The sequence below is a fragment of the Heterocephalus glaber genome, unplaced genomic scaffold, assembly GCF_053883595.1.
Source record: "Heterocephalus glaber isolate CG9 unplaced genomic scaffold, H.glaber_assembly_v1.0 deba00001523, whole genome shotgun sequence".
Classification (NCBI taxonomy): Eukaryota; Metazoa; Chordata; class Mammalia; order Rodentia; family Bathyergidae; genus Heterocephalus; species Heterocephalus glaber.
Window position 1 is genome coordinate 1,599,999 of NW_028258327.1, and position 25,339 is coordinate 1,625,337.

At 44.5% G+C, this 25,339-nt stretch overlaps 1 protein-coding gene, 1 long non-coding RNA gene and 1 pseudogene across 14 annotated transcripts in view; 2 read left to right on the plus strand and 1 right to left on the minus strand.

The window, feature by feature from the left end:
• Positions 1-3,391: 3,391 nt before the first annotated feature.
• On the plus strand, positions 3,392-12,374 carry LOC147824930 (uncharacterized). Its single transcript, XR_015441519.1, has 2 exons — positions 3,392-11,046; positions 11,668-12,374. It is a non-coding gene; the product is annotated as an uncharacterized LOC147824930 (long non-coding RNA).
• Positions 11,916-25,339, minus strand: part of LOC106008750 (uncharacterized) — a 94,661-nt gene continuing 81,237 nt past the window's right edge. For 11 of the 13 annotated variants that reach the window (XR_015441495.1, XR_015441503.1, XR_015441502.1 and 8 more), the window contains 7 exons: positions 24,681-24,808; positions 22,571-22,622; positions 21,674-21,801; positions 20,745-20,934; positions 19,735-19,882; positions 18,391-18,532; positions 11,916-13,300 (listed from right to left, as the gene is read on the minus strand). Coding sequence is in view for 1 of the 13 variants with exons in the window: in XM_087187911.1 (XP_087044037.1) it covers positions 20,786-20,934; positions 21,674-21,801; positions 22,571-22,622; positions 24,681-24,808 (457 nt within the window). In the remaining 12 variants the exon portion in view is untranslated. Of the gene's footprint in view, positions 13,301-18,390; positions 18,533-19,734; positions 19,883-20,666; positions 20,935-21,673; positions 21,802-22,570; positions 22,623-24,680; positions 24,809-25,339 lie in introns of those variants that run through there. The other 2 variants (XR_015441498.1, XM_087187911.1) reach the window with 2 other exon arrangements.
• LOC147824931 (52 kDa repressor of the inhibitor of the protein kinase pseudogene) lies at positions 17,984-20,374 on the plus strand (annotated as a pseudogene).

The following is a 25,339-nucleotide window of genomic DNA, read 5'->3' on the forward strand; positions in this document are numbered from 1 at the left end:
TATCTCTAACCCCAACCCTAACCCTAAACATAATTCACAAACTAGAATAGTCAGCTACCTGTATTATGATACTATACGTAACACTTAGTCTAACATGATCCCCCAAACTAACAAAGAAACCCACACTCAAAACTCAGGTACATGAATTTCAGTACTAAACCTAACACTAATCCTCACTCTAACCCTCATATCCACAATCCAATATCCAGGTACTTGTATTAGGTTAGGACCCTAATCCTAAAGCTAACGTTAACACTAACTTTCAAATCCACACTCCAATGAAAAGATGCTTAAATTCTGACACTATTCCTAAACTAATACCTAAATCTAACCATAACCCAAAACCTAACCCTAACACTAACACTAGTAGGCTTAGTCACACTGAAATTTGCATGTATTGAAATCCAACAGGATACCAACCACAAACATCATAACCCTTGTGATCATGCTCACACTCAAACAATGAAGCACTTGAATTCCAACACCATCCTTAACCCTAATACAGACCCTATCACTAACCATAATACCCTCACTTCGATAATGAGGTACCTGAATTTCAGCCCTATCTGTAACCTGTACCCTAACACGAACTCAAAAACTAACATATCAACTCTACAAAATGCAGGTACATTTATTTGAACATTAAACTATCCTTAAACCTAAGCCTGACTATAACCATCATATCCACAATCTAATACACAGGTAGCTGTATTCCTACACTACCCCTACCCCTACCCCTAATATTAACACTAATATAAAGCATCATACCCACAGTACAATACACAGGTACTTAAATTCAAAGACTTACCCAAACCCTAACCGTAACCCTAACCCTAAACCTAACAGCATCAATAATAGTGACACTGAGTTACTGAGGTTCTCCAAATCCGAAAATGAGCCTAACCCTAACACTAATCCTAACCCTAACCATCCTACTCACATTCCAATAATCAGGTACTTGAATTCCAATCATATCCCCAACTCTAACCCTAACCCTAACATTACCAATAATAACCACATTGCAATGCTCTGATACTTGAAATCAAACACTGCACCTTACCCTAACACTAAAACTAACACTAACCATATTGACATTACAATAATCAGGTACCTGAATTCCAACCTTATCCCTTACCCTACCTCTAACCATAACCATAACAATAAACATAATTCACACATTCGAATGGTCAGGTACCTGTATTATGACACTATCTATAACCCTTACCCTAACATGAACACAAAAGCTAAGAATTCAGCCCACACTCAAAACTCAGGTACTTGAATTTGAACCCCAAACTTAACCCTAAACCTAACACTAATTCTAACTCTAACTAACATACTCATAATCCAATATCCAGGTACTTATATTTCTACATTACTCCTAACCCTAATCTTAAAACTAAGATTAACACTATCTTTCCAAACCACACTCCAGTATACACATTCTGAAATTTTGACACTATTCCTAACCCGAAAACTATCCCTAACCCAAACCTTAAACCTCACTCTAATGCTAACACTACCCATTATAGCCACACTGAAATGCTCATGTTCTGAAATCCAACCTGACACCAATGTGCAACACTAACCTTAACCCTGACCATCATGCTCAAACTCAAATAGTCAGGTAATTGAATTCCAACACTATCCTCAACCCTAACACTGATCCTAACACTAACATAATGCCCACATGCCAATATTCGTGTACCAGATTTTCAAAACTATCTGTAACCCTTACCGTAACATGAACCCAAAAACCAACATTCAAACCCACACTCCAAAACTCAGGTATACGAATTTCTTTCTTTTTTTTTCTTTGATTTTTGTATTTATATTTTATTTTACTTTTTATTTTGTATATCCTTTTATTGGTACATTTTAGGTGTACAATAAAATGACATTCATCATTGGAGATATGCACCTTTACATACTCACTTGGTTCTTATTTTTTTCCACCTTCCCCTGCCCTCCCTTCAACCCCTCCATCCCTCCCTATTTACAAGGACTTTGTTTCCTTTTTTCATTTTCTCATATTCCATTCCTTCTTTCTTTCTTTCTTTCTTTCTTTCTTTCTTTCTTTCTTTCTTTCTTTCTTTCTTTCTTTCTTTTTTGTTTTTTTTTTTTGGTACCAGGGATGGAACTTGGGTCCTTGCACTTGCACAGCAGGTGGTGAACTCACTGAGCTAAATCCCAGGCCCTATTCCCTTCTTTCTTTTGCCCTACCCCTCCCACTTCCCCTTCCCCTTTACCACTTTTCTTCCTATTTCACATTCTCTATTATACCTTTTAGTCCTTATTCACACTTTCAGTTTCTCACACTAGAGAAACTATTTGGTACTTACACATGTGTGTCCTATTTATTTGACTTGAGTGTTGCCTCAATGTGCATCAATTTAGCAATAAATGTCTCTAATTTCTCATTTTTGGTGGCTGAGTAGTACACCATTTTATTTTAACCCCAACATTTTCTTGATCCAGTTTCCAGTTAACAGGCATTTGGGCTGTTTCCAAATTTTAGCTATTACAAACTGTGCTGCTATGAACATGGGTGCACATATATCACTGTGGTATGATTCTTTTAATTCTTTGGGGAAGATACACAGTAGGGGAATAGCTGGGTCAAATGGGACTTGCAGTCCTAGTTCTTTCAGGTATCTCCATACTGATTTCCACAGTGGTTGCACCAGTCTACACTCCCACCAGCAGTGGAGCAGTGTTCTCTTTCCCCACAGGCCCACCAGCATTTGTTATTGGTTGATTTCATGATAGCCATTCTTTCTAGGGTGAGGTGGAATCTCAGCATTGTTTTTATTTGCATCTCTCGAATGACCAGTGAGGTTGAACATTTTTTCATATGTTTGCCATTTCTACTTCTTTGTGTGAGAAATGTGTGTCCATTTCAGATGCCCATTTTTGGATTGGGTCTTTAAATTTGGGAGGTCTGATTTTTTAAAGTTCTTCATAGATTCAAGATAGTAGACCTTTGTCTGAGGGACCACTGGTGAAAATTTTTTCCCACATTGTGGGTTGTCTCTTCACACTGCTGATGGTTTCTCTTGCTGTGAAGAAACTTTTTAGTAAGAAGAGATCCCATTTGTTGATTGTTTGTGCTAATTCACTGGCAACTGAGGTTTTGTTCATAAAGTCTTTTCCTACCCCAATATCTTCAAGAGTTCTACCTAACCTCTGTTCCAGCTGGTTCAGCATTTCTGTTTTTATATTTAGATCTTTAATCCATTTCAATTTTAGTTTAGTGCATGATGAGGGATACAGGTCTAGTTTTAATCTTTGGCAAGTTGAAGTCCAATTTTTCCAGCACCATTTATTAAAGAGGCTATCTTTCCTCCAGTGAGGGTGTTTGGCTCCTTTATTGAAGATGAGATGGCTGAGTGTGTCTGGAGTTGTTTCTGCATCTTCTAATCTGTGCCACTGGTCCTCAGGTCAGTTTCTTTGCCAATACCCTGCTGTTTTTATCATAGTAGCTTTGTAGTATAGTTTCAAGTTGGGGGTTGCAATATCCTCTGCCATGTCTCTGTTCCCTAGAATTGCTTTTGCTATTCTGGATCTCTTCTTGTTCCAAATAAATTTTTAGATTGTTTTCTCATGCTCCATGAAGTATGCTGCTGGGATTTCAATTGAGATTGCATTGAATCTATATAGCAAGTTTGGAAGTATGGCCATTTTCACTATGTTGATCCTTCCTACCTAGGAGCAAGGGATGTCTTTCCATTTTCTGATATCCCCTTCAATCTTTTTTCAAAGTGCTATAGTTTTCAGAAAAGAGGCCTGTGATTTCTTTTGTTAGGTTGATTCCTAGATATTTCAGGTTTTTGGATGCTATTGTGAAAGGAATTGTTTGCTCTATTTCTCTCTCAGTGAGTCTGTTGTTCATGTAAAGGAAAGCTATTGATTTTTGTGTGCTGACCTTGTATCCAGCTACTTTACCGAATTTGGTCATTAAGTCTAGAAGATTTTTGGTGGAGTTCTTGGAGGTCTTTGATATAGAGTATCATGTCATCTGCAAATAATGACAATTTGACTTCTTCATTTCCTATCTTTATTCCCTTTATTTATTTCTCTTGTCTAATTGCTGTGGCTAATGTTTCCAAAACTATATTGAACAGGAGTGGTGATAGTGGACAACCTTGTCTTGTTCCTGATTTGAGTGTGAAGAATTTCAGTTTTTGACCATTTAGTATGATATTGGCTGTTGGCTTTTCATAGATGGTTTTTATCAGATTGAGGTAGAGACCATCTATTCTGATTTTTGTAGGGTTTTTATCATAAATGCATGTTGGCTTTTGTGAAATGTTTTCTGCATCTTTGAAGATAATCATATGCTTTTTGTCCTTGGCTCTATTGATACAGTGTATTACATTGATTGATTTGCATATGTTGAACCATCCCTGCATCCTAGGACTAATCCCACTTGGTCAGGGTGTATGATGTTCTTGATCATCTTCTGCATTTTATTTCCCAGTACCTTCGTAAGGATTTTTGCATCTATGTTCATTAGTGAGATTGGCCTATAGTTCTCTTTTTCGGTTGGGTCTTTCTCTGCTTTTGGGATCAAGGTGAAGCTTTCTTCTAGGAATGTTTTTGGGAGTATTACTTCCCTTTCAATTTCATGGAAGAGTTTAAACAGTAGTGGCAGTAGTTCCTCTCTAAATGTCTTGTAGAATTCAGTGGTAAAGCCATCAGGACCTGGGCTTTTCTTGGTTGGTAAGTTTTTAATTACGTTTTCAATTTAATTGATTGATATTTGGTTTTTAGAATTTTTATGTCTTCTTCATTCAACTTTGGTAATTCATACTTGTCTAGGAATCTGTCCATTTCTTCTGTGTTGTCCATCTTATTGGCGTATAGGTTCTGGAAGTAGGTATTGATGATCCTCTGGGTTTCTGCTGGGTCTGTTGTCATTTCACCCTTTTCATTCCTAATTGCATGGATTTGGGCCTTTTCTTTCCTTTTTCTGATAAAGTTGGCTAAGGGTTTGTCAACTTTGTTTATTCTTTCGAAGAACCAACTCTTGGCTTCATTGATTTTTTGTATTGTTTTCTTAGTCTCCATTGCATTGATTTCTGCCCTGATCTTTATAATTTCCTCCCCTGTATGAGCTTTGGGTTTGTCCTGCTCTTCTCTTTCTAGAAGCTTGAGGTTCAGCACCAGGTTGTTTAATTGGGCTAACTCTGTTTTCCTAATATGAATATTCACTGCTATGAATTTCCCTTGTAGGACTGCTTTCATTGTGTCCCATAGATTCTAGTATGTTGTGTTGTCATTGTTATTTATTTGAAGGAACTGTCTGATTTCTTCTTTAATTTCCTCTGTAACCCATTGGTCATTCAGAAGTGTGTTGTTCAATTTCCATGTGTTTATGAAATTTTTGCAGTTTCTTTTGCTATTGATCTCCAATTTCATCGCACTATGGTCTGATAGTATACAGGGGATAACTTCAGTTCCTTTCCACTTACCTAAATATGTTCTATGAGCGAATGTGTGGTCTATTTTGGAGAACGACCCATGTGCAGCTGAAAAGAATGTGTATTCCAATTTTGTGGGATGAAACACTCTGTAAACATCTGTTAAGTTCATATGTTCAAGAGTTTGATTGAGTTCTAGCATTTCATTGCTTGTTTTTTGTCTAGTTGATCTATCTACTTGTGACAATGGGGCATTGAGGTCCCCCACTACTATTGTATTGTGCTTATGTGGTTTTTCATGTCTGTTAGTATTTGTTTTATATAGTTGGGTGTACTAGTGTTTGGTGCATAGATATTTATGATTGTCATCTCTTCCTCTTGGATTCTTCCCTTTACAAGGATATAGTGTTCTTTGTCTCAATCAGTGTGGGTTTGAAATTCACTTGGTCTGCAAAGAGGATAGCTACTCCTGCTTTTTTGTAAGTTCCCGTTGCATGGAGTATTGTTTTCCACCCTTCAGCTTTCAGTCTATGAGTTTCTTTTTGAATTAAGTGTGTTTCTTGTATGTAGCATATTGTTGGATCTTGCTTCTTGACCCATTCTGCCAGTCTATTTCTTTTGATTGGTGAGTTGAGACAATTAACATTGGTGGTTATAACTGATATGTATTGACTTATCATTGCCATGACTTTTTCTTTTTGTTTGATCTTTCCCCTTTGGTTTTAATGTCATCCCCTTCCATTGACTTGTGAGAGCTGGTGCCAGAAGAATGTTTGGATGAAAACTGCAGAACCATTCTGAAAATTGTGTTTCCTTCTAACTTCAAGCTCTTCCTAGGACAAAGTTGACAGCTCTCCAGGCCCTTTCTTTGCAGCAGAACTGCATGGCAATTTCTCAGCCAAAGTGATATTCACAATATAGACCTCATAGAAATATGCTGCACAAATCGGCACTGCAGAGAGGCAGACGTTGAAATAACTAGTGTTTACCTTCACTCCCAGAATTGAATTGATTGCCCTACTATGAGAAATCTATCTGCTTTCCATAAGAAGTAACTGCAGTGTATGTCATCCCCTTCCATTGACTTGTATTGGAGAACTGGTGCCAGGAGAATGTCTGAATGAATGCTGCACTTCAAACTGCAGCACCACTTTGAAAACTGTGTTTGCCTTCTAACCTCAAGGTCATAATAACACAAAGTGGACAGCTCTCCAGGCCCTTTTTTACATCACAACTGTATGGCATGCTGTCAGACAAAGTGTTATTTAAAATAGAGGCCTCATACAGATATGATGCATGAATAGGCATTCCAGATATTCATACATTGAAATAATTAGTGTTTAACCTCATACCCACATTGGAATTGATTGCCATACTACTAGAGGTCCAGCTGATTCTCTAAGAAGTAACTGCACTTTATGTCATCCCTTCCATTGACTTGTATGGGAGAGCTTCTGCCAGGAGTATGTTTGAATGAAAACTGCAGAATCATTCTGGAAAATGTGTTTGCCTTCTAACCTCTAGTTCTTCCTAGGAAAAAGTTGGCAGCTCTGCAGGCCCTTTCTTTGCAGCAGTACTACATGGCATTTTGTAGCCCAAACAGCCATTCACAGAACAGGACTCTTACCAATGTGCTTCACAGTTTGGTAGTGCAGAAATAGGCACTCTGAAATGATTTGTGTTTGACAACTTCCAAGAGTGGAAATCACGGCCTTAATATTATAGAACTAGCTGCATTATCTGAGAGGCAACTGCACTTTATGTCATCCCCTTACATTGACTAGTATGTGAGAGCATGTGCCAGGAGAATGTTTGAATGAAAACTGCAGTTCAAACTGCATAACCATTCTCAAAAGTGTGTTTAGCTTCTAACCTCAAGTTTTTCCTAGGACAAACTTGACAGTGCTCAAGGACCTTTCTTTGCAGCAGAACTGCAAGGCATTTTCTACGCCAAGAACCATTCACAGAACAGGCCTATTAGCAATGTGCTTCACAATTTGGCAATGCAGAGAGACAGACTATGAAATGACTTGTGTTTCACAGCATTCCAAGAGTCTAATTCATTGCCTGACTACTGAGTTCTGTCTGGTTCTCTGAGAAGTAACTGCACTTTATGTCATGCCCTTCCTTTGACTTGTATGGGAGAGCTACTGCTAGGAGAGTATTTGAATGAAAACTGCAGTTCAAACTGCAGAACCATTCTGAAAAGTGTGTTTGGCTTCTAACCTCAAAGTCTTCATAGGAAAAAGTTGACAGCTTTCCAGGACCTATCTTTGCAGCAGAACTGCATGCATTTTCTATCCCAAAGAACCATTCACAGAACAGGCCTCTTAGACATGTGCTGCAGAATTCGGCAGTGCAGAAAGGCAGACTGTGAAATGACTTGTGTTTCACAACATTCCAAGAGTGGAAATCATCGTAGTAATATTAGAGCTCTACCTGCCTTCTCTGAGAATTAACTGCCCTTTATGTTACCCCCTTACATTGACTAGTATGTGAGAGAGGGTGCCAGGAGAGTGTTTGATTGAAAATGGCAGTTCAAACTGCAGAATCATCCTGAAGAGTGTGTTTAGCTTCTAACCTCAAGTTCTTCCTAGGACAAGCTTGACAGCTCTCCAGACCCTTTCTTTGCAGCAGAACTGCATGGCGTTTTCTAGCAAAAAGCCATTCACACCACAGGCCTCTTAGCAATGTGCTTCACAATTCAGCAGTGCAGAGAGGCTGACGATGAAATGACTTGTGTTTCATTGCATTCCAAGAGTGTAATCATTGCCTCACTACCAGAGTTCTATCTGCTTTCTCTGAGAATTAACTGCACTTTATGTCATCCTCTTCCATTAACTTGTATTGCCGAGCTGGTGCCAGGACAATGTTTGAATGAAAACTGCAGTTCAAACTGCAGAACCATTCTTTTTTTTTTTTTTTTTTTTTTGGTGCCGGGGATCGAACTCGGGTCCTTGTGCTTGCAAGGCAAGCGCCAGAACCACTGAGCTAAATCTCTGGCCCTGCAGAACCATTCTTAAAAGTGTGTTTCCTTCTAACCTGAAGTTCTTCCTAGGACAAAGCTCACATTCTTCAAGCCCTTTCTTTTTTTAATTTCTTTTTAATTCTTTTATTGGGACTTTTTAGATATACAATATGTTTACATTCATCATTGGGTGCTTGTACCTGTACATGATGTATCAGTTCTTATTTTTCCCCATTAACTGTGTGCCCTTCACCCCCTCCACCCTTCCATGTGTACATAGATTTTGTTTCCATTTTTTTTCTTTTCTCATAATTTTTCCTTTCCCTTCTTCCCTTTCACCTTTCCTTCCAACAACTCCTACACCTTTGGACATTTTCCTATTTCAAATTATCAATCATTCATTTTAATCCTTATTCACATTTTCAGTTTCTCACACTAGAGCAACTATTTGGTATTTACATATGTGTGTCCTGTTTATTTCACTTAAGTGTATGGCATGAATATGCATCCATTTAGCTATAAATGTCTCTAGTTTCTCAATGTTTATGACTGAGTAGTAGTCTATTTAATGAAAAAAATCTTTATCCACTTTCCAGTTGATGGGCACTATAAACATGGGTGCACATATATCACTGTGGTATGATTCTTTTAATTCTTTGGGGAAGACACCCAGCAGTGGAATAGCTGGATGAAATGGGACCTCTAGTCCTAGTTCTTTGAGGTCTCTCCACACTGATTTCCACAGTGGTTGCACCAGTCTGCACTCCCACCAGCAGTGGAGCAGGGTTCCTTTCTCCCCACAGCCCCACCAGCATTTATTATTGGTTGATTTCTTGAGAGCAGCCATTCTTTCTGGGGTGAGGTGGATTCTCAGTGTTGTTTTCATCTGCATCTCTTGAATGCCCAGTGATGTTGAACATTTTTTCATATATTTATTTGCTGCTTTTACTTGTCTGAGAAATGTCTGATCATTTCAGATGCCCATTTTTGAATTGGGTCTTTGAATTTGGCGGTCTGACTTTTTCAATTCTTTATATATTCTAGATAGTAGCCCTTTGTCTGAGGTACAGCTGCTAAATATTTTTTCCCACATTGTAGGTTGTCTCAGCTCTGTTGGTGGTTTCTCTTGCAGTGCAGAAGCTTTTTAACAAGATGAGATCCCAGTTGTTGATTCTTTGTGCTAGTTCCCGTGCTACTGAGGTTTTGTTCATAAAGTCTTTTCCCATGCCAATGATTTAATGAGTTCAGCTTTCCTGTTGCTCTGCTCTTCGGGTGTTGTGAGCAACAGGAGCTATGGGAACCTTGCCTGACCTCTGCAGAGGATCCTGCCTTCCTGCCCTGCACCCCAATTTGTCTTCTTCGGGGATTGTCAGTCTTATTAGGTGAAAGTCACAGTCCCAGCAGGAATCTCCTGTGTGAAACCCTGAGAGGGGTGGGGTCCAGCTCAGTGGTAGAGCATTAGTAGTGCCTAGCATGAGTGAGGTACTTGGCTCCATCCCCAGCGACACACACACACACACACACACGCCTGTGTGCAGACACCCTAACACAATGGAGTTGGGAGTCCATGCAAGTGCAGACATGAGTCCCTGTATCAGGACCTCAACATTCAGGTACGCCACTTATGCAAGAGCACCCACCACCATGCCCCAATCTCAGAACCAAGGGTTTTGTTTCAGAACAGTTTAAATTTACCTCTTCCCTTTGTCCTTGACAGTCACCTTTGCCTGAGCCCCTCGGATAAGCCTATGGCTCATGTATCTGGGATCCACCTCCTCTACTGTGCCTGTGGCCATCACTACCAAGGCAAGGGTGACTGCAGAGGTGGCCAGGCTTGTCTGCCCTGCAGGCCTCACTGCCAGTGCTTCACACAGGCAGTTGAGGGGGCAGCAGCTGAGACCCCCATAGCACCAGAGTTGCCAACACTGAGGTGGACAGGGACATGGGACTATGGGGAACTTGGTGTCCCTGATGGGATTTGGGGATGGGAAACACGAGGTTGAGACCAAAGAAGTCTGCAGCATATGGCTCGAATTATCAATCGTGTGTCCACATTGTTCCATCAGTGTGACAAATGTTCACACCACGTGGGCAGAGGGGACGATGGAGCTTCCTGTGTGATCATCAGTTTTCTACAAATAGGAAATTCTTCTAAAATGTTACTTATTAGACACAGAGCCTTCTTACATACCTCAGCCCTTAAACTAGCTATGTAGGCCAGGCTGGCTTTGAAATTGTGATTCTCCAGCCTGAATATCATTTAAAATGTTATTAAAAATATGAGGTGTGGTGGTTCTGACACCTGACTCACAAGCGCAAGGTCCCGAGTTCAATCCCCGGTACCAAAAATAAAAAAAAACAAGGGGTGGTGCTCACTCTTCTGCTCTCCTGACAGCCCGTGACCCCAAGTGAGTGCCTGCTTCTTTGTGGTGATAGGGATGGGCCCAAGGCTGTCCCTGCACCTGGACCACTGAGCCATGCCACCAGGCACCTCTGGAAACTTGTTCCCTGGTGTGACCACACTGTCCTTGCCTCTGTGTGTGTCTTCTTCTGCTCAATGACCCCAGTGAGGAAGGAGACCCATTGGCAAGATGTCCCAAGCCAAGATGATCTGGGGCCCTGCTGGAGGGTGAGGCAGAGGATGAGGAGCCTGAGGTGGGTGGAGTGGGAAGAACTGGCAGAGGCTGCACTTGACCTGCACACAGGCTGCTTCCCCCCTCACCCATTCCCCTGGAGCCACTCCTCCAGCTGCTCCCACTGCCTGCCCCTCTTAGGATGCTGTGTGGAGACCCTGAGGATGCGCACAGGTGCACCAGGTCATCCTGGGGGAATCTCGCCTCCCTCCGTGGAATGGGGGCACAGGCAGGACCCTGCAGAACTCTCAGGAGCCTGAACCCCAGCCCCGAGAGCAAGGCAGGGTGGGAGTGCTCCCACTCTGTCCATAGCACAGATGAACCCCACCAAGGTGAGGAATCAGAAGGTTCCCAGGGGGCAGGAGCCCCTTGAACCTTACCAGGGTTATGGTCCTCCTTTTTCACATGCTGGGTGGACAACAGCCCCAAGAAGCAAGTCACCTGCCATTTTTATTTAGAGTTCATTTGAATATGAACCTGAACCTTGTAGCAATATAAAATACTTTTGTCTTAAACCTGTATAGCCTTTATATCATTATCTTCCTATAATTTATAAAGTGTGAGAAAGATTATTTTTATGTTGTTCTGTGCTCCATTTCTTAGACTATAAAATGTGGCTACTACAAAGTTTGTGCTTACATAGGTGGCTTGCACTCTGTTCCTTCTGCCCAGTCAGGGCTCCAGGGGCTACCACCAAATGACAGCGAGGACACAGGACAGAAGCATCTGGACAACACACCCAGGAATACGATGGACAAATGTCAGACTCATGAAAATGCAGCCAAGAAACAAAGAAATGACAATTTGGGACAGGGCGAGGTGGACAGAGAAGGAAAGAAACTGTGGAGGAAACTGCTTGTTATAGCAGACATTAAAGACATCACCACCTGATCTCAGTTTGCAGATTTTATTGGAATACTGTTTCAAAGAAACAAAATTAAACAACAAATGGGCATTTTCAACACTGACTTACAATGGAGTATTAACAACTGGTAGCAACTTGTGCTGGGTAAAACAAAAATGAAGCCCAGAAAATAGATGCAACAAACCTATCCCAACAGGCACAAAAATATTTTCTAAACACTCAAAAAAATCATTTTTGGAAAGACCTCATACCCTTCACACTTTCTGGGTGTTGAGGCAGTGGACAGAGTATAATAATAATGCAGAACTGACAGCCACTCGATTCCATTGTGACAATGGTTACAGATCAATTTCACCCATTAAGTAGAACTGAGGACCCTCAATGTTGAAGAGAGGGTTAGCAGTGATACATTACATTTGGATCTCAAGAAAAACCATGGTGTAGACAGGTAGGAGAAATGGTAACTGGGATACGTATGCCTGGGAGGAAATAACACTATAAATGGCAGGTAACTGGCTAGAAAGAAAGAAAGTGCTGCCATGGTGTTGCTCAAGTTGAAAGATATCATGTAAAACTGTCAAAGTAACTATGAGACACTTGTCAAATGAAGGAGAACAGAGGGGTCTAAACATTCTTAGGGTGATGTGAATCTCAAGCCCTCTGATCCTTCCTGCATTCCAAAATACTCACATGCAGCATGGAGAAAGAACTGTGAGGAACACAATCTACTACATATGGCAAACAGCCTCACATGTAGAATATAAATATAATACGAGGTAGAATATAATATGAGGTTTGTGAAAAAAACTCAGGTAAATGTGTAAATATATGCTTAGGGTAATGTGAAATCTGAGCTATACGATACTTCTGAAATATCAAACAAAACCCATATGCAAAGAGAACAAAAGACTAGGAGAAATACAATCTACTCCATATGGTACAATGTGCCTAAAAGCACCTGGAGTTCAGACTAGTAGAACTATGAAATAAGAAAGCTTCCGTTATTTAGATCCCTATCTACCAAAATGATCATGAAATAAAAAGACTACAAAACTGAATTTTTAAGTAGATTTTAGAGACAATACCATTCTAATAATTCTTGTTAACCTAACAGGATTAAAGTTGAAATTCAAAGAGACAAACTGGATCTAGGCCTCTGGCTTCTGGAGTCTCTGTCACATGTGGAGTTGGAGGTAGTGTGACTTTGAAAAACAAAAACTGGCCTTTGGAATAAAAATCAACTGCAGTCCCTGGTTGAGAATCCAGTTCTCACAAAGCATCGCTCCTGTGTTCTGATGACGATGCAGCTGGTATGTTGTTGCAGACATCACTATAAAGTGATGAATCTCCTTAAAGTGATGAATCTTCTTAAATCAGCAGTACCTTTCCTGGCTCCAGCAGTATGTGGGACCTGAGAGGGAGAGAGAAATGAAAGGACAGTCTTGGTCAGGTCCTGTGGACAGGCGGGCCTGGAGGTACTGCTCAGTGCTGACACAGACCAGAGGCCACCTGAACTCCAGGGAGAGAGAGCGCTGAGGGCTGGGGCTCTGGCTGCCTTGAGGGGAAGGCGACCTCCACAGGGCAGAGGAAACCCTCCTGATCTTGCAGTCTCGCCCCGGTGCAGGGCTCAGGGCCCTGGCTGCCCCGCTAGCAGCTGGTGACATCAGCTGCTGTCCTCCCAATCCTCTCTGGTGACCACAGTGAGAACTTTTCACACAGTCTTGGGCAGGGGTGACCTTGGCCCCAGTGACGCACACTCTTAGAGATTGCTACAGGCAGGAGAGGCCGCTTCCATGAGAAACACATCCTCTGTGACTCCGCACACCGGGATGAGGGGATGAGGGTGCAGGCAGTGGGAATACTCAGCAGAAACATCAGACACCGCCCTTGGCCAGTCCCACATTTACTAAAGAGGACACACTGAGGCCACAGGACAGGGCAGAAAGATGAGCGCTAGGTGAAGTGACATGAGCCTCCTTGACAGTCCCGGCCCTAGAGCCCAGGCCCCAGGCCCTTTCCATGAAATCACCTTGGAAGGGCCAGAGGCTCCGATCTGAGGCCTCAACCTCACCATGGCCAAGTAGATCACATGGAGAGATGGGAATGAAGATGCCAGGGCTGGAGAGAAAGGTTATTCCAAAATGGATCAAGGAAGAACAGAAAAAGGAGTCACTCAGAATGGAAAGAGACAAGGGTGGGCAGTGAGTGTAGCTGCAGCCCAAGGTCCTTTCTAATGCTTCCTAACTAAACTTACAAATCAGTGCAGGGAAGGACCAGACTGAGTTTCACTGTCCTCTCTCCCTCTGTTTTCCTTGCTTGGCAGGCTCTTTGGGAAAGCGTGTTCTTAGTACTTGAGGTGAGTGTGCAGAGTGGCACAACAAAGTAATTCAAACAGCATTCTCTGAGTTGCTATTTTCAAACCTCATCATACCTGCTTCAAAGGGCTAAGACTAAAGACTTTTATTTGGAGATTTTCTTTAATGAAAGTAACTGACCCAAAGTAGCTGGGTGTGGTGGCGCATGCCTGTAATCCCAGCACTTGGGAGGCTGAGGCATGAGTTTCACCATGGGTTACAGGCGAGTCTGAACTACAGAGAGCAACAGTGTCTTAAAAAACAAAAGCTAAGGCTGGGGGATTTAGCTCAGTGGTGCCCCTGCCTGCCTTGCAAGCGCAAGGTCCCAAGGACGATCCCCTGTACTAAAAAAGACAAAAAAACAACAACAACAAACCCTCCTGGATTATTTAATTGTGCACAAGTAAAACCTTTAAAATGTCCAGCTGATTTAATCAGAGAGCCGTGAAATCAATATGGTGCAATGTAAAGTATAGATTCTGCACTCAGAATTTTATTTTTTTGGTACCGGGGATCGAACTCGGGTCCTTGCACTTGCACAGCAGGCAGCGAAACCACTGAGCTAAATCCCCAGCATGTAAAGTGTAGATTCTACATATAAAAATGAAAACAATGCTGAATTCCATTATGAGCAACAGGAGGCCCATTGCTTTTCCTTGTGTGAGTTTCAATGCAATTAGTACTTCTATCTTATATTATTCTGTACTCCAGGTAGTCTGGGCTCATATTCTTCCAGCTGAGAGGATGTAGCTCGCAAACCAACCACTTCCATGGTTCCCTGTAACTGCTTCCGGGTTAACAGACAGACTGGCTGGGAGGCAGGGAGGCCCTCTGCAGGCTGAGGTGCAGCCCTCCTGTGGGGTGAGCACACACCGGGGAACTGCTGAGCTGAACAGTGATCCCTCTCACAGGAAGGAAGTGTCACACTCACCCGGAGCTTTGTGAAGACACATCCAGCCCACCCCATGCCCTCGTCATTTAATGAGACCCTCACTAGTGTGTTCGAGGTGCTCATCTTACTTCACATCACCCAGGCTGTGACGCGGGAGCTAGAGACTGTGAGTGACCCAGCCATTCCCATCACCACTCTTCATCTCGCCATCATCTCTCATGCCTGACCCCTTCCCTCGGGCCCTCTGGGTTCTCTCTTCCCTTCCAGTTTCAGGCCAACCCTCCCTTGACAGTCAGACTGCTCTAAGCAGCACCAGTCTGGCCCTGAGAGAGCACAGAGGCCCCTGTCTCCTCACAGTGCCCTGGCAACCCACACACAGATGGGAGCCTCAGACCCTTCCTTCCTACTTGGGGAGAGCAGCCACTGCTGTCCTGCATCAGTGTGGGTTGCGAATGTCCAGGGGTCAGAGCAAAGGCTCAGGGTGGCTCTGCCAGTTCCACCGTCAAGGTGCTGTCCAGGCTGCGTTCCCACACAGTTGTTCCCGGGGAAGTATGAGTCCACAGGCACCTCCCATGCTCGGCTTGGAAGCCCTTGTGGCCAGGCTGCGGGGGGGGGGGGGGTGAAAGGAGAAGAGGCCTCAGGACACACAGCTGTGCTCCCTTTGCTGAGCTCCCAGTGCCCATTTCTGATGGCCCCGCCTGTGGGTGGCACCACTGACTGATGCAGGCACAGAGGGAGACATCCTGTGCATGCAGGAGACCTCACCTTCTGTGTCCCTGGGGATGCTTGGTTGGCAGGGACCAGACAGGACTGGCCCTAAATGGAAGTCACCCAAGCCCGAGGGCTGCAGTGACAAAGGAGGCCCTGTCTAGCAACCCCTCCTCCTAAGCAAGGTCCCCTGTCCCATTAGAAGGCTACATTAGAAGGGTGCCAGGCTCAGGACACAGGGTGGCTTTCTCCACAGCAACAAAAGGACAAGGAAAGACAGGGCCTCATGACTGGCCCAGGGTAAGGGAGTGGAGGAACTGCAGCAGGAAACTTGTTGTAGGAACTTTCCAGGCCTCGGAACCTGGGGACCGAGCTGTCTGAGGTTTCCCTCCTCCCCGCATCCCCAGTGTGCTGCACATAAGGGTGACAGGAGCTGAGAGCAAGAGAGTGGTGAGGCCGGTCCCTTACAGCAGGAGTGGTGGGATCTGGATCCTTGTGTGGGATCTGGATGCTGGTGTGAGACTTATAACACCTGTCCCTGCAGTGGGGCCAGAACAGAGGGTGCAGAAACAACCCTGAACAACATCAGATGTTGGATACTGGAAAAAGGGGCCAATAACCTAGGCTGGAGAAAACCCAGGCCATGGAAAAAGGGCGCTGGGAAAACTGGTGGTCCACGTGCGCAAGATCGACTCTGCCTATCTCTCTCACCCTGTGCTGAAAGCAAACGCCAGTGGATCATACATCTGGGCATAAAAACACAAACTCTGGGAGAAGATATAGCGTAGCCATGGACGTCCTCAGCAGAATGCCCACTGTGTAACAGTAACAAGCCACAAATTCTACAAATGGAATTGTAGTCGAGCATAAAGGTTCCTGGAATTAAAGGAAACCCACAAGACACTGACTAGAGACCTACCAAATAGGAAAGACATTTCTCATAGCCAATTCCTCAGACAGCAGGGGAATATCTAGAAATAGCAGAACTCAAAAGCATCCAATGTGAAATATAAAAGGTCCTGGCGTGCCCACTGTGGGACACACCTGACCTCCGTGCTTCACTCCTTTCCTACAGCTTGACTCACGGCACTAACTGGGCAACTCAAACCAACACATCCTCGACAAAAGCAAGAGAAATGGTCAGCAGGCACAAGACAAGGAATACCCATAAAAACAACACCAGAGTCTGTCTTATTCCAGCAAGAATGTCTATCATGAAGAACAAAGGCTGGAGAGCTTGTGTGGAAAAAGGACCCTTCTGCTTTGCTTGGGAGAATATAAACTGGTAGCACCCCAGTGGAAATTAGCGTGGACTTTCCTCAAAAAACTCAGAAGAGAATTCCACTGGAACCAGCTACCCCTCTCCTGGGCATCTGCACCAGAGAGTGGAAGTCATCGGAGCACAGTGCTGCATGCACACACACCCTGACCGTTACGGCTTACATCTAGATGTCCCCCCAAAGCCTTCTCTGCTCAGAGGCCATGCGTGTGGGAAGTGACTGGATCGGGCCTGTGATGCCGGGGCCAGTGCACGGATGGGTTTATGTCTGGGTCTCATGCTGGGAGCTGAAGCCTGGTGGGAGGAGAGGGTCCTTGGGGGCGTGCCCTGGAGAGAGCTAGACCCTTTCTCCTGCCTCCAGCCTTTGCTTCTTACTGCCTGCCTTGCCATGAACTCTTTCTTTTCAACCATGCCATCTTGTCTTAGAACCAGCCAACTATGGATCGAAACATCTACAAAGTGTCAGTCAAGGCTCCTAGGACGCCCACCCCTCCCCCCACGCGCTGGCCCTGCAGAGCCCGTAGGGCCGGCCTGGCTCTCCTCCCTGGCCCCGATGGGCGGGCGGGTGGGCAGGCTGCCCTGAGGAGGCAGGGAGGGGAGGACTGGGCCGACCAGAGGGCGGGCGATGATGCTGAACTTTCTGAGCGGCCCCCAACTGCAGGTGCAAGAGGAAGCAGTCAGACCTGGCCTTCAGGTTTCTGTGGGATACGGCCAGATGCCAGAAGTGGGTGGAGAATTGTAGGAAAGCAGACTTAGAAGATAAAACACCCAATCAGCTAAATAAACATTATCGATTGGGTGCCAATCACTTTGAGACCTCTATGATCTGTAGCACTATACATTTTGCAGAGGCATCAGAAAACTAAAGAATGATTGGGTTATTTTATTTCTCAAAATTAATTGAAGCAGATACTTGTGAAGTCATTGGGAGAGTCCTTATAGCACTGTTCTTGTTCTTCGAGACAATGCAATACCAACAATATTTGATCTTACCAGTCATTTGAACAATCCGCATAGTAGACACAGAAAACAAATAAAAGAATTGAGTGAAGATGAAATCAAGACACTGAAACAGAAAAAAATTGATGAAAATTCTGAACAGAAACAGAAGCATAAAGAAACAATAGCAATGCTCAGAATCCCAGTGCCGAAGTTCAGGGGGATAAATAGGATGAAGACATTTTACCTTTAACCCTTGAAGAGAAGGAAAACGAAGAATACTTAGTCTCTATTTGCAATTTTGATTCTTATGGGAAAACAAAACATACCTCTGGATGGGCATGAGACCGATGAAATCCCGGAAGGTCTCTTTACACCTGATAACTTCCAAGCTTTGTTGGAGTGCCGGATAAATTCTGGTGAAGAGGTTCTGAGAAAGCACTTTGAGACCACAGCCGTTAACACATTGTTCTGTTCAAAAACACAGCAGAAACAAATGCTAGACATCTGTGAGAGCTGTATTAGGGAAGAAACCCTCAGGGAAGTGAGAGACTCACACTTCTTTTCTATCACCACTGATGATGTGGTGGACATAGCTGGGGAAGAGCACTTACCTGTCCTGGTGGCGTTTGTTGATGAACCCCATAACCTGAGAGAGGAGTTGTGGGCTTCCTGCCTTATGAAGCTGATGCGGAAATTTTGGCTGTGAAATTTCACACTACAATAACTGAGAAGTGGGGACTAAATATGGAGTATTGTCGTGGCCAGGCTTATATTGTATCCAGTGGATTTTCTTCTAAAAGTTGTTGCTTCCACACGTCTAGAAAAATATCCCCAAGCTATCTACACACCCTGCTCTTCCTGTGCCTTAAACATGTGGTTGGCAAAATCAGTGCCTGTGGTGGGGGTATCAGTTGCATTGGGAACAATTGAGGAAGTTTGTTCTTTTTCCTTCGACCACAACTACTTTTAGAACTTGACAGTGCAATTTCAGTTCTTTTCCACAACAGTGAAGAAAGGGGTAAAGAACTGAAGGAAATATGTCATTCTCAGTGGACAGGCAGGCATGATGCTTTTGAAGTTTTAGTGGACCTCCTGGAAGCACTTGTTTTATGTTTGATGGTATAAATAGTGACACAAATATTAGGTGGAATAATTGTATAGCTGGCCGAGCATTTGTACTCTTGTAGTGCAGTAACAGATTTTGATTTGATTGTTACCATTTGTTGTTCTTAAAAATGTCTTACCTTTTACAAGAGCCTTTAGGAAAAATCTCCAGGGACAAACTTCTGATGTTTTCTTTGCAGCTAGTAGTTTAACTGCTGTATTACACTCACTCAGTGAAGTGATGGAAAATATTGAAGTTTATCATGCGTTTTGGTTTGAGGAAGCCACAAATTTGGCAACCAAATTTGATATTCAAATGAAACTCCCTGGTAAATTTCATAGGGCTCAACAAGGTAACCTGGAATCTCAACTAACCTCTGAGAGTTACTATAAAGAAACCTTGAGTGTCCCAACAGTAGAGCACGTTATTCAGGAACTTAAAGATATAGTCTCACAACAGCATCTCAAAGCTCTTAAATGCTTATCTCTGGTACCCTCAATCATGGGACAGCTCAAATTCAACACATCAGAGGAACATCATGCTGACATGTACAGAAGTGACTTACCCAATCCTGATACACTCTCAGCTGAACTTCATTGTTGGAGAATCAAATGGAAACACAGAGGGAAAGACATAGAGCTCCCATCTACCATTTATGAAGCCCTTAGTTTTTCGTAATGTGTGTGCCTTGCTGAAGGTCCTGTGTATTCTTCCTGTGATGAAAGGTGAGAATGTGCGCTATGAAAATGGACGAAAGCATCTCAAAGCATACTTGAGGAACACTTTGACAGACCAAAGGTCAAGTAACTTGGCTTTAACATAAATTTTGATATAAAACATGATCTGGATTTAATGGTGGACACATATATCAAACTATATACAACTACATCAGAGCTTCATACAGATAATTCAGAAACTGTTGAAAATACCTGAGACTTTTACAGTGGGCTTTTTCTTATATTTGCTTTTTGAAAGAAAAGCTGTAAAGGGTACGTAGGCCCCTAATCACTGACCATGTTAGCCCACAGGCCTGTCATTGAATATATTAGCCATTGATAATCTCCATATTTAAATGACCCCTCTGAATCCTCGTGTGCCTGAGACCTGTCTGCTCTTCTCCATGGTTCCACCGCCTGCCTCCCAAGTGCAAGGTCCCAAGTTCGATCTCCAGTACCAAAAAAAAAAAAAAAAAAAAAATGGCAGAAGATGGCATTGTAAGTGCCACACTTCTCTTTGGTGTGACCCCCTACTGGTGGCATTATGGAATTGTTTTAAGTCATTTCAGACAACACACTCATTGCGGATCCGCTTTCAAGTATTGAGTTGTCAGTTTTGGAAGAAACGAATTTTGAGGTGGTGTGGGAGAAAATGCATCTTATAAAATGTTATGGTAAAGGCCATAATTGAACTGTGATTAGTAGAAGTTTTAAGTATGTTATTAAAAATCTGATGGGGAGTTAAGAGAATTACTAAAGAGAAGTTTATGAGCCAACCAGATTTCAATGTAGATTTTGCCTTTATTAAATGAGCTTAAAAGAACAAGTTACAGGTAAAGCATGAATGGAAAAGCTTGACCTGATTATTGTTGTTTACATTCCTTTGTGGAACCTCCGTCTTCATAAGCTTCTTAGCAGGTTAATGTTAAAAATTTCTGCTTCTTTCTCAAGAGAGAAACACAGGCCATCTACACAGGCAACGGAATTGTCTGTTTTCATGTCTTTTTCCATGACTTGATATACTGTCTCATCTTGATTTATAAGCAAAACTGAAAACATACAAAATGAATGTATTGTAGTTTATATAGGATACAGAAAATAATTGCAGTTATTTTTGGTGAGGAAAATTTTGCATAGTTTATTTCAATCTAAATAAAATCTAAATTTTGAAAATAAAAATTGTCAGTCAAAATAAACCTTTCCTCCTTTCATTTGTGTCAGAGATTTTGCTCAAGCAATCAGGAAGTAAGCTGAGACACTGGTGCTACCACAAGCTTTACAGATAGGTAAAATATGGAAGTGGTCCCTATGCCCATCAAAGACGAACGGACGGTGAAAAGGGAGCAAACGTACACAAGGAATACTGCTGAACCATGAGGAGAGATAAACTGCAGGCACTGATGGTAAGGTGGATGGCTGCTGAGGTCATAATTATAACTAAAACAATGAACTGCAGAGGTATAAATATGACGGGGTTCTCCAACAGGACACACCCAAAGGAAAAATAGTTTTGACAGCCAAAAAAAAGACAGACGGCTGGAAATAGGGAGGTAGAGTCCCAAGGGGCGAGAGAGGGCCAAGAGAAGGAGGGGAGGGGGTGGTGGTGGGTCCGGGAGAGTACAAAGGATCAGAACGGGGTATGGACATGCTCCAAATCCCCAAGGGTGATGTCATTCTCCTATGCTGCAGACACACACTAACTAGGAAAGTGAATGAGCCCGAATCTCTCCCGAGGGGGCTGCACTCAAATGGCCTCACCCAGGAAAGGGGGAACCCAGTCCTCCTCACCTGGGAAGGCTGCACTGCCAGAATCCTTGGGGAACAATTCGTACTCGCGCCAGGGGGAAAAAGACAAATTACTTTCATCTACACTGGGTGCCAGGCAATTGGTGGCACTGTCTCCGCCCTCCAGGTACCTGTAAGGAGAACAGCATGCTAACCAGGAAGGACTGGCCTTCACAGCTATCCCCTGGTCCACCCTGGACCCCTAAAGAGAGGCCACAGGACACACGGGGGATTCTGGAGCAGTCAAGAGTGCCAAGGCAGGAGGATCCCAGGAAAGGCCCAGCAGCCGGCACACATCAGCAAATTCCCAGGGTCCCTACGCAAAAGATTTCCATAAAGGGCCTGGAGGGGTACACACAGCTCAGTGTGAGCAGGTGTGTGGCACATACACTGAGAAGCATCCAGGTGCTCCAACATCAGAGCACTGGGCTCCATGTTACTTGCAGGGCACCTGGGAACAAAGGGACCTGAGGAACTGCTGAAGCCCAGTGATCCCGGGTCTGTGGAGCCTGTCCTTTCCATACTGCACTTGCGCAGGATTTGCTTTTTGCTTTGGGGCCAATGTGTGCTGTGGAATCCCCACCACCAAACTAAGGCCAAACTGCACAAAGAGGGGGAGTGTCTCCTCGCTCAACGGCCTCCCACGGGAGTGTTGAGCTGCCCTGCCCCGAGTGCAGGAAAACCCGAGTGTAGTTCACCGTGGGTGACAGGGACTCCAGGTGAGCAATCCTGCAAAGTAAGGGGAGGTACGATCCAAGACAAAAACAAACTCTCAAGAGAGTTCAATTCCAGCTTGGCAGAACAGATCAAGTTGGGAAACTGGCCACTTCCCGCTTTTTCCCTGCACCTGACATCTCACAGGCCACCTCTGCCTCCACAGCCCGTGACCCTCGCACTCACCAGGCGGACACAGCCTGAGCTATATCTTCTTGGTTCCAGATGGCTTGAGGACCTGCAAACACAAACACACGCACACATACAACAGTCATGAACTGAACTCACCTCAAGACCCAGTACAAACCCTGGAGCCAATGGAAGCGAATGAATGGCTCTCTCAGTGAGACAACAGGACACCCGGGGGAACATCCTCGGGAGACTCAGACTGTCTCCTAAGGAACGGGAAGACTTCCTCACTTCCCTCCCTGGGCAAACCATGAGAGACAGAATGGTACCAACGCACGCACAGACATCTGGACACAGGGAACAGAACAGAGGGTGCAAAAACCACCCCAAAAACCTCCGGCCACTGGATCTTGGACAAAGGAGCCAATAACCTAGGCTGGAGAAAACCCAGGCCATGGAAAAAGGGCACTGGGAAAACTGGTGGTCCACATGAGCAAGATCGACTCCGCCCATCTCTCTCACCCTGTGCTGAAAGCAAACGCCAGTGGATCATACATCTGAGCATAAAAACACAAACTCTGGGAGAAGATACAGCGTAGCCATGGACGTCCTCAGCAGAATGCCCACTGTATAACAATAACAAGCCACAAATTCTACAAATGGAATTGTAGTCGAGCATAAAAGTTCCTCGAAGTAAAAGAAACCAACAAGAGAATGAGTAGAGACCTACCAAATGGGAAAGACATTTTCAACAGCCAATTCCTCAGACAGAGCGGGAATATCTAGAAATAGCAGAACTCAAAAACATCCAATGTGAAATATAAAAGGTCCTGGCGTGCCCACTGTGGGACACACCTGACCTCCGTGCTTCACTCCTTTCCTACAGCTTGACTCACGGCACTAACTGGGCAACTGAAACCAACACATCCTCGACAAAAGCAAGAGAAATGGTCAGCAGGCACAAGACAAGGAATACCCATGAAAACAACACCAGAGTCTGTCTTATTCCAGCAAGAATGTCTATCGTGAAGAACAAAGGCTGGAGAGCTTGTGTGGAAAAAGGACCCTTCTGCTTTGCTTGGGAGAATATGAACTGGTAGCACCCCAGTGGAAATTAGTGTGGACTTTCCTCAAAAAACTCAGAAGAGAATTCCACTGGAACCAGCTACCCCCCTCTCCTGGGCATCTGTACGAGAGAGTGGAAGTCATCGGAGCACAGTGCTGCATGCACACACACCCTGACCGTTACGGCTTACATCTAGATGTCCCCCCAAAGCCTTCTCTGCTCAGAGGCCATGCGTGTGGGAAGTGGCTGGATCGGGCCTGTGATACCAGGGCTAGTGCACGGATAGGTTTCTGTCTGGGTGTGATGCTGGGAGCTGAAGCCTGGTGGGATGAGTGGGTCCTTGGGGGCGTGCCCTGGAGAGAGCTAGACCCCCTCCTCCTGCCTTCAGCCTTTGCTTCTTCCTGCCTGCCTCGCCATGAACTCTTTCTTTTCAACCATGCCATCTTGTCTCAGAACCAGCCAACTATGGATCGAAACATCTACAAATTGTCAGTCAAAATAAACCTCTCCTCCTTTCATTTGTGTCAGAGATTTTGCTCAAGCAAACAGAAAGTAAGCTGAGACACTTGTGCTACCACAAGCCTTACAGATAGGTAAAATATGGAAGTGGTCCCTATGCCCATCGAAGACGAACGGACGGTGAAAAGGGGGTAAACGTACACAAGGAATACTGCTGAACCATGAGGAGAGATGAACTGCAGACACCGATGGCAAGGTGGATGGCTACTGAGGTCATAATTATAGGTAAAACAATGACCTGCGGAGGTATAAATATGACAGGGGGTTCTCCAACAGGAGACACCCAAAGGAAACATAGTTTCAACAGCCAAAGAAAAGACAGACGACTGGAAATAGGGAGGTAGAGGCCAAAGAGGCAAGGGAGGCCCAAGACCAGGAGGGGAGGGCGCGGTGGTGGGTCCGGGAGAGTACAAAGGATCAGAACGGGGTATGGACATGCTCCAAATCCCCAAGGGTGATGTCATTCTCCTATGCTGCAGACAGACGTACACTAACTAGGAAAGTGAATGAGCCCGAATCTCTCCCGAGGGGGCTGCACTCAAATGGCCTCACCCAGGAAAGAGGGAACCCAGTCCTCCTCACCTGGGAAGGCTGCACTGCCGGAATCCTTGGGGAACAATTCGTACTCGCGCCAGGGGAAAAAGGACAAATTACTTTCATCTACACTGGGTGCCAGGCAATTGGTGGCACTGTCTCCGCCCTCCAGGTACCTGTAAGGAGAACAGCATGCTGACCAGGAAGGACTGGCCTTCACAGCTATCCCCTGGTCCACCCTGGACCCCTAAAGAGAGGCCACAGGACACACGGGGGATTCTGGAGCAGTCAAGAGTGCCAAGGCAGGAGGATCCCAGGAAAGGCCCAGCAGCCGGCACACATCAGCAAATTCCCAGGGTCCCTACGCAAAAGATTTCCATAAAGGGCCTGGAGGGGTACACACAGCTCAGTGTGAGCAGGTGTGTGGCACATACACTGAAGCATCCAGGTGCTCCAACATCAGAGCACTGGGCTCCATGTTACTTGCAGGGCACCTGGGAACAAAGGGACCTGAGGAACTGCTGAAGCCCAGTGATCCCGGGTCTGCGGAGCCTGTCCTTTCCATACTGCACTTGCGCAGGATTTGCTTTTTGCTTTGGGGCCAATGTGTGCTGTGGAATCCCCACCACCAAACTAAGGCCAAACTGCACAAAGAGGGGGAGTGTCTCCTCGCTCAACGGCCTCCCACGGGAGTGTTGAGCTGCCCT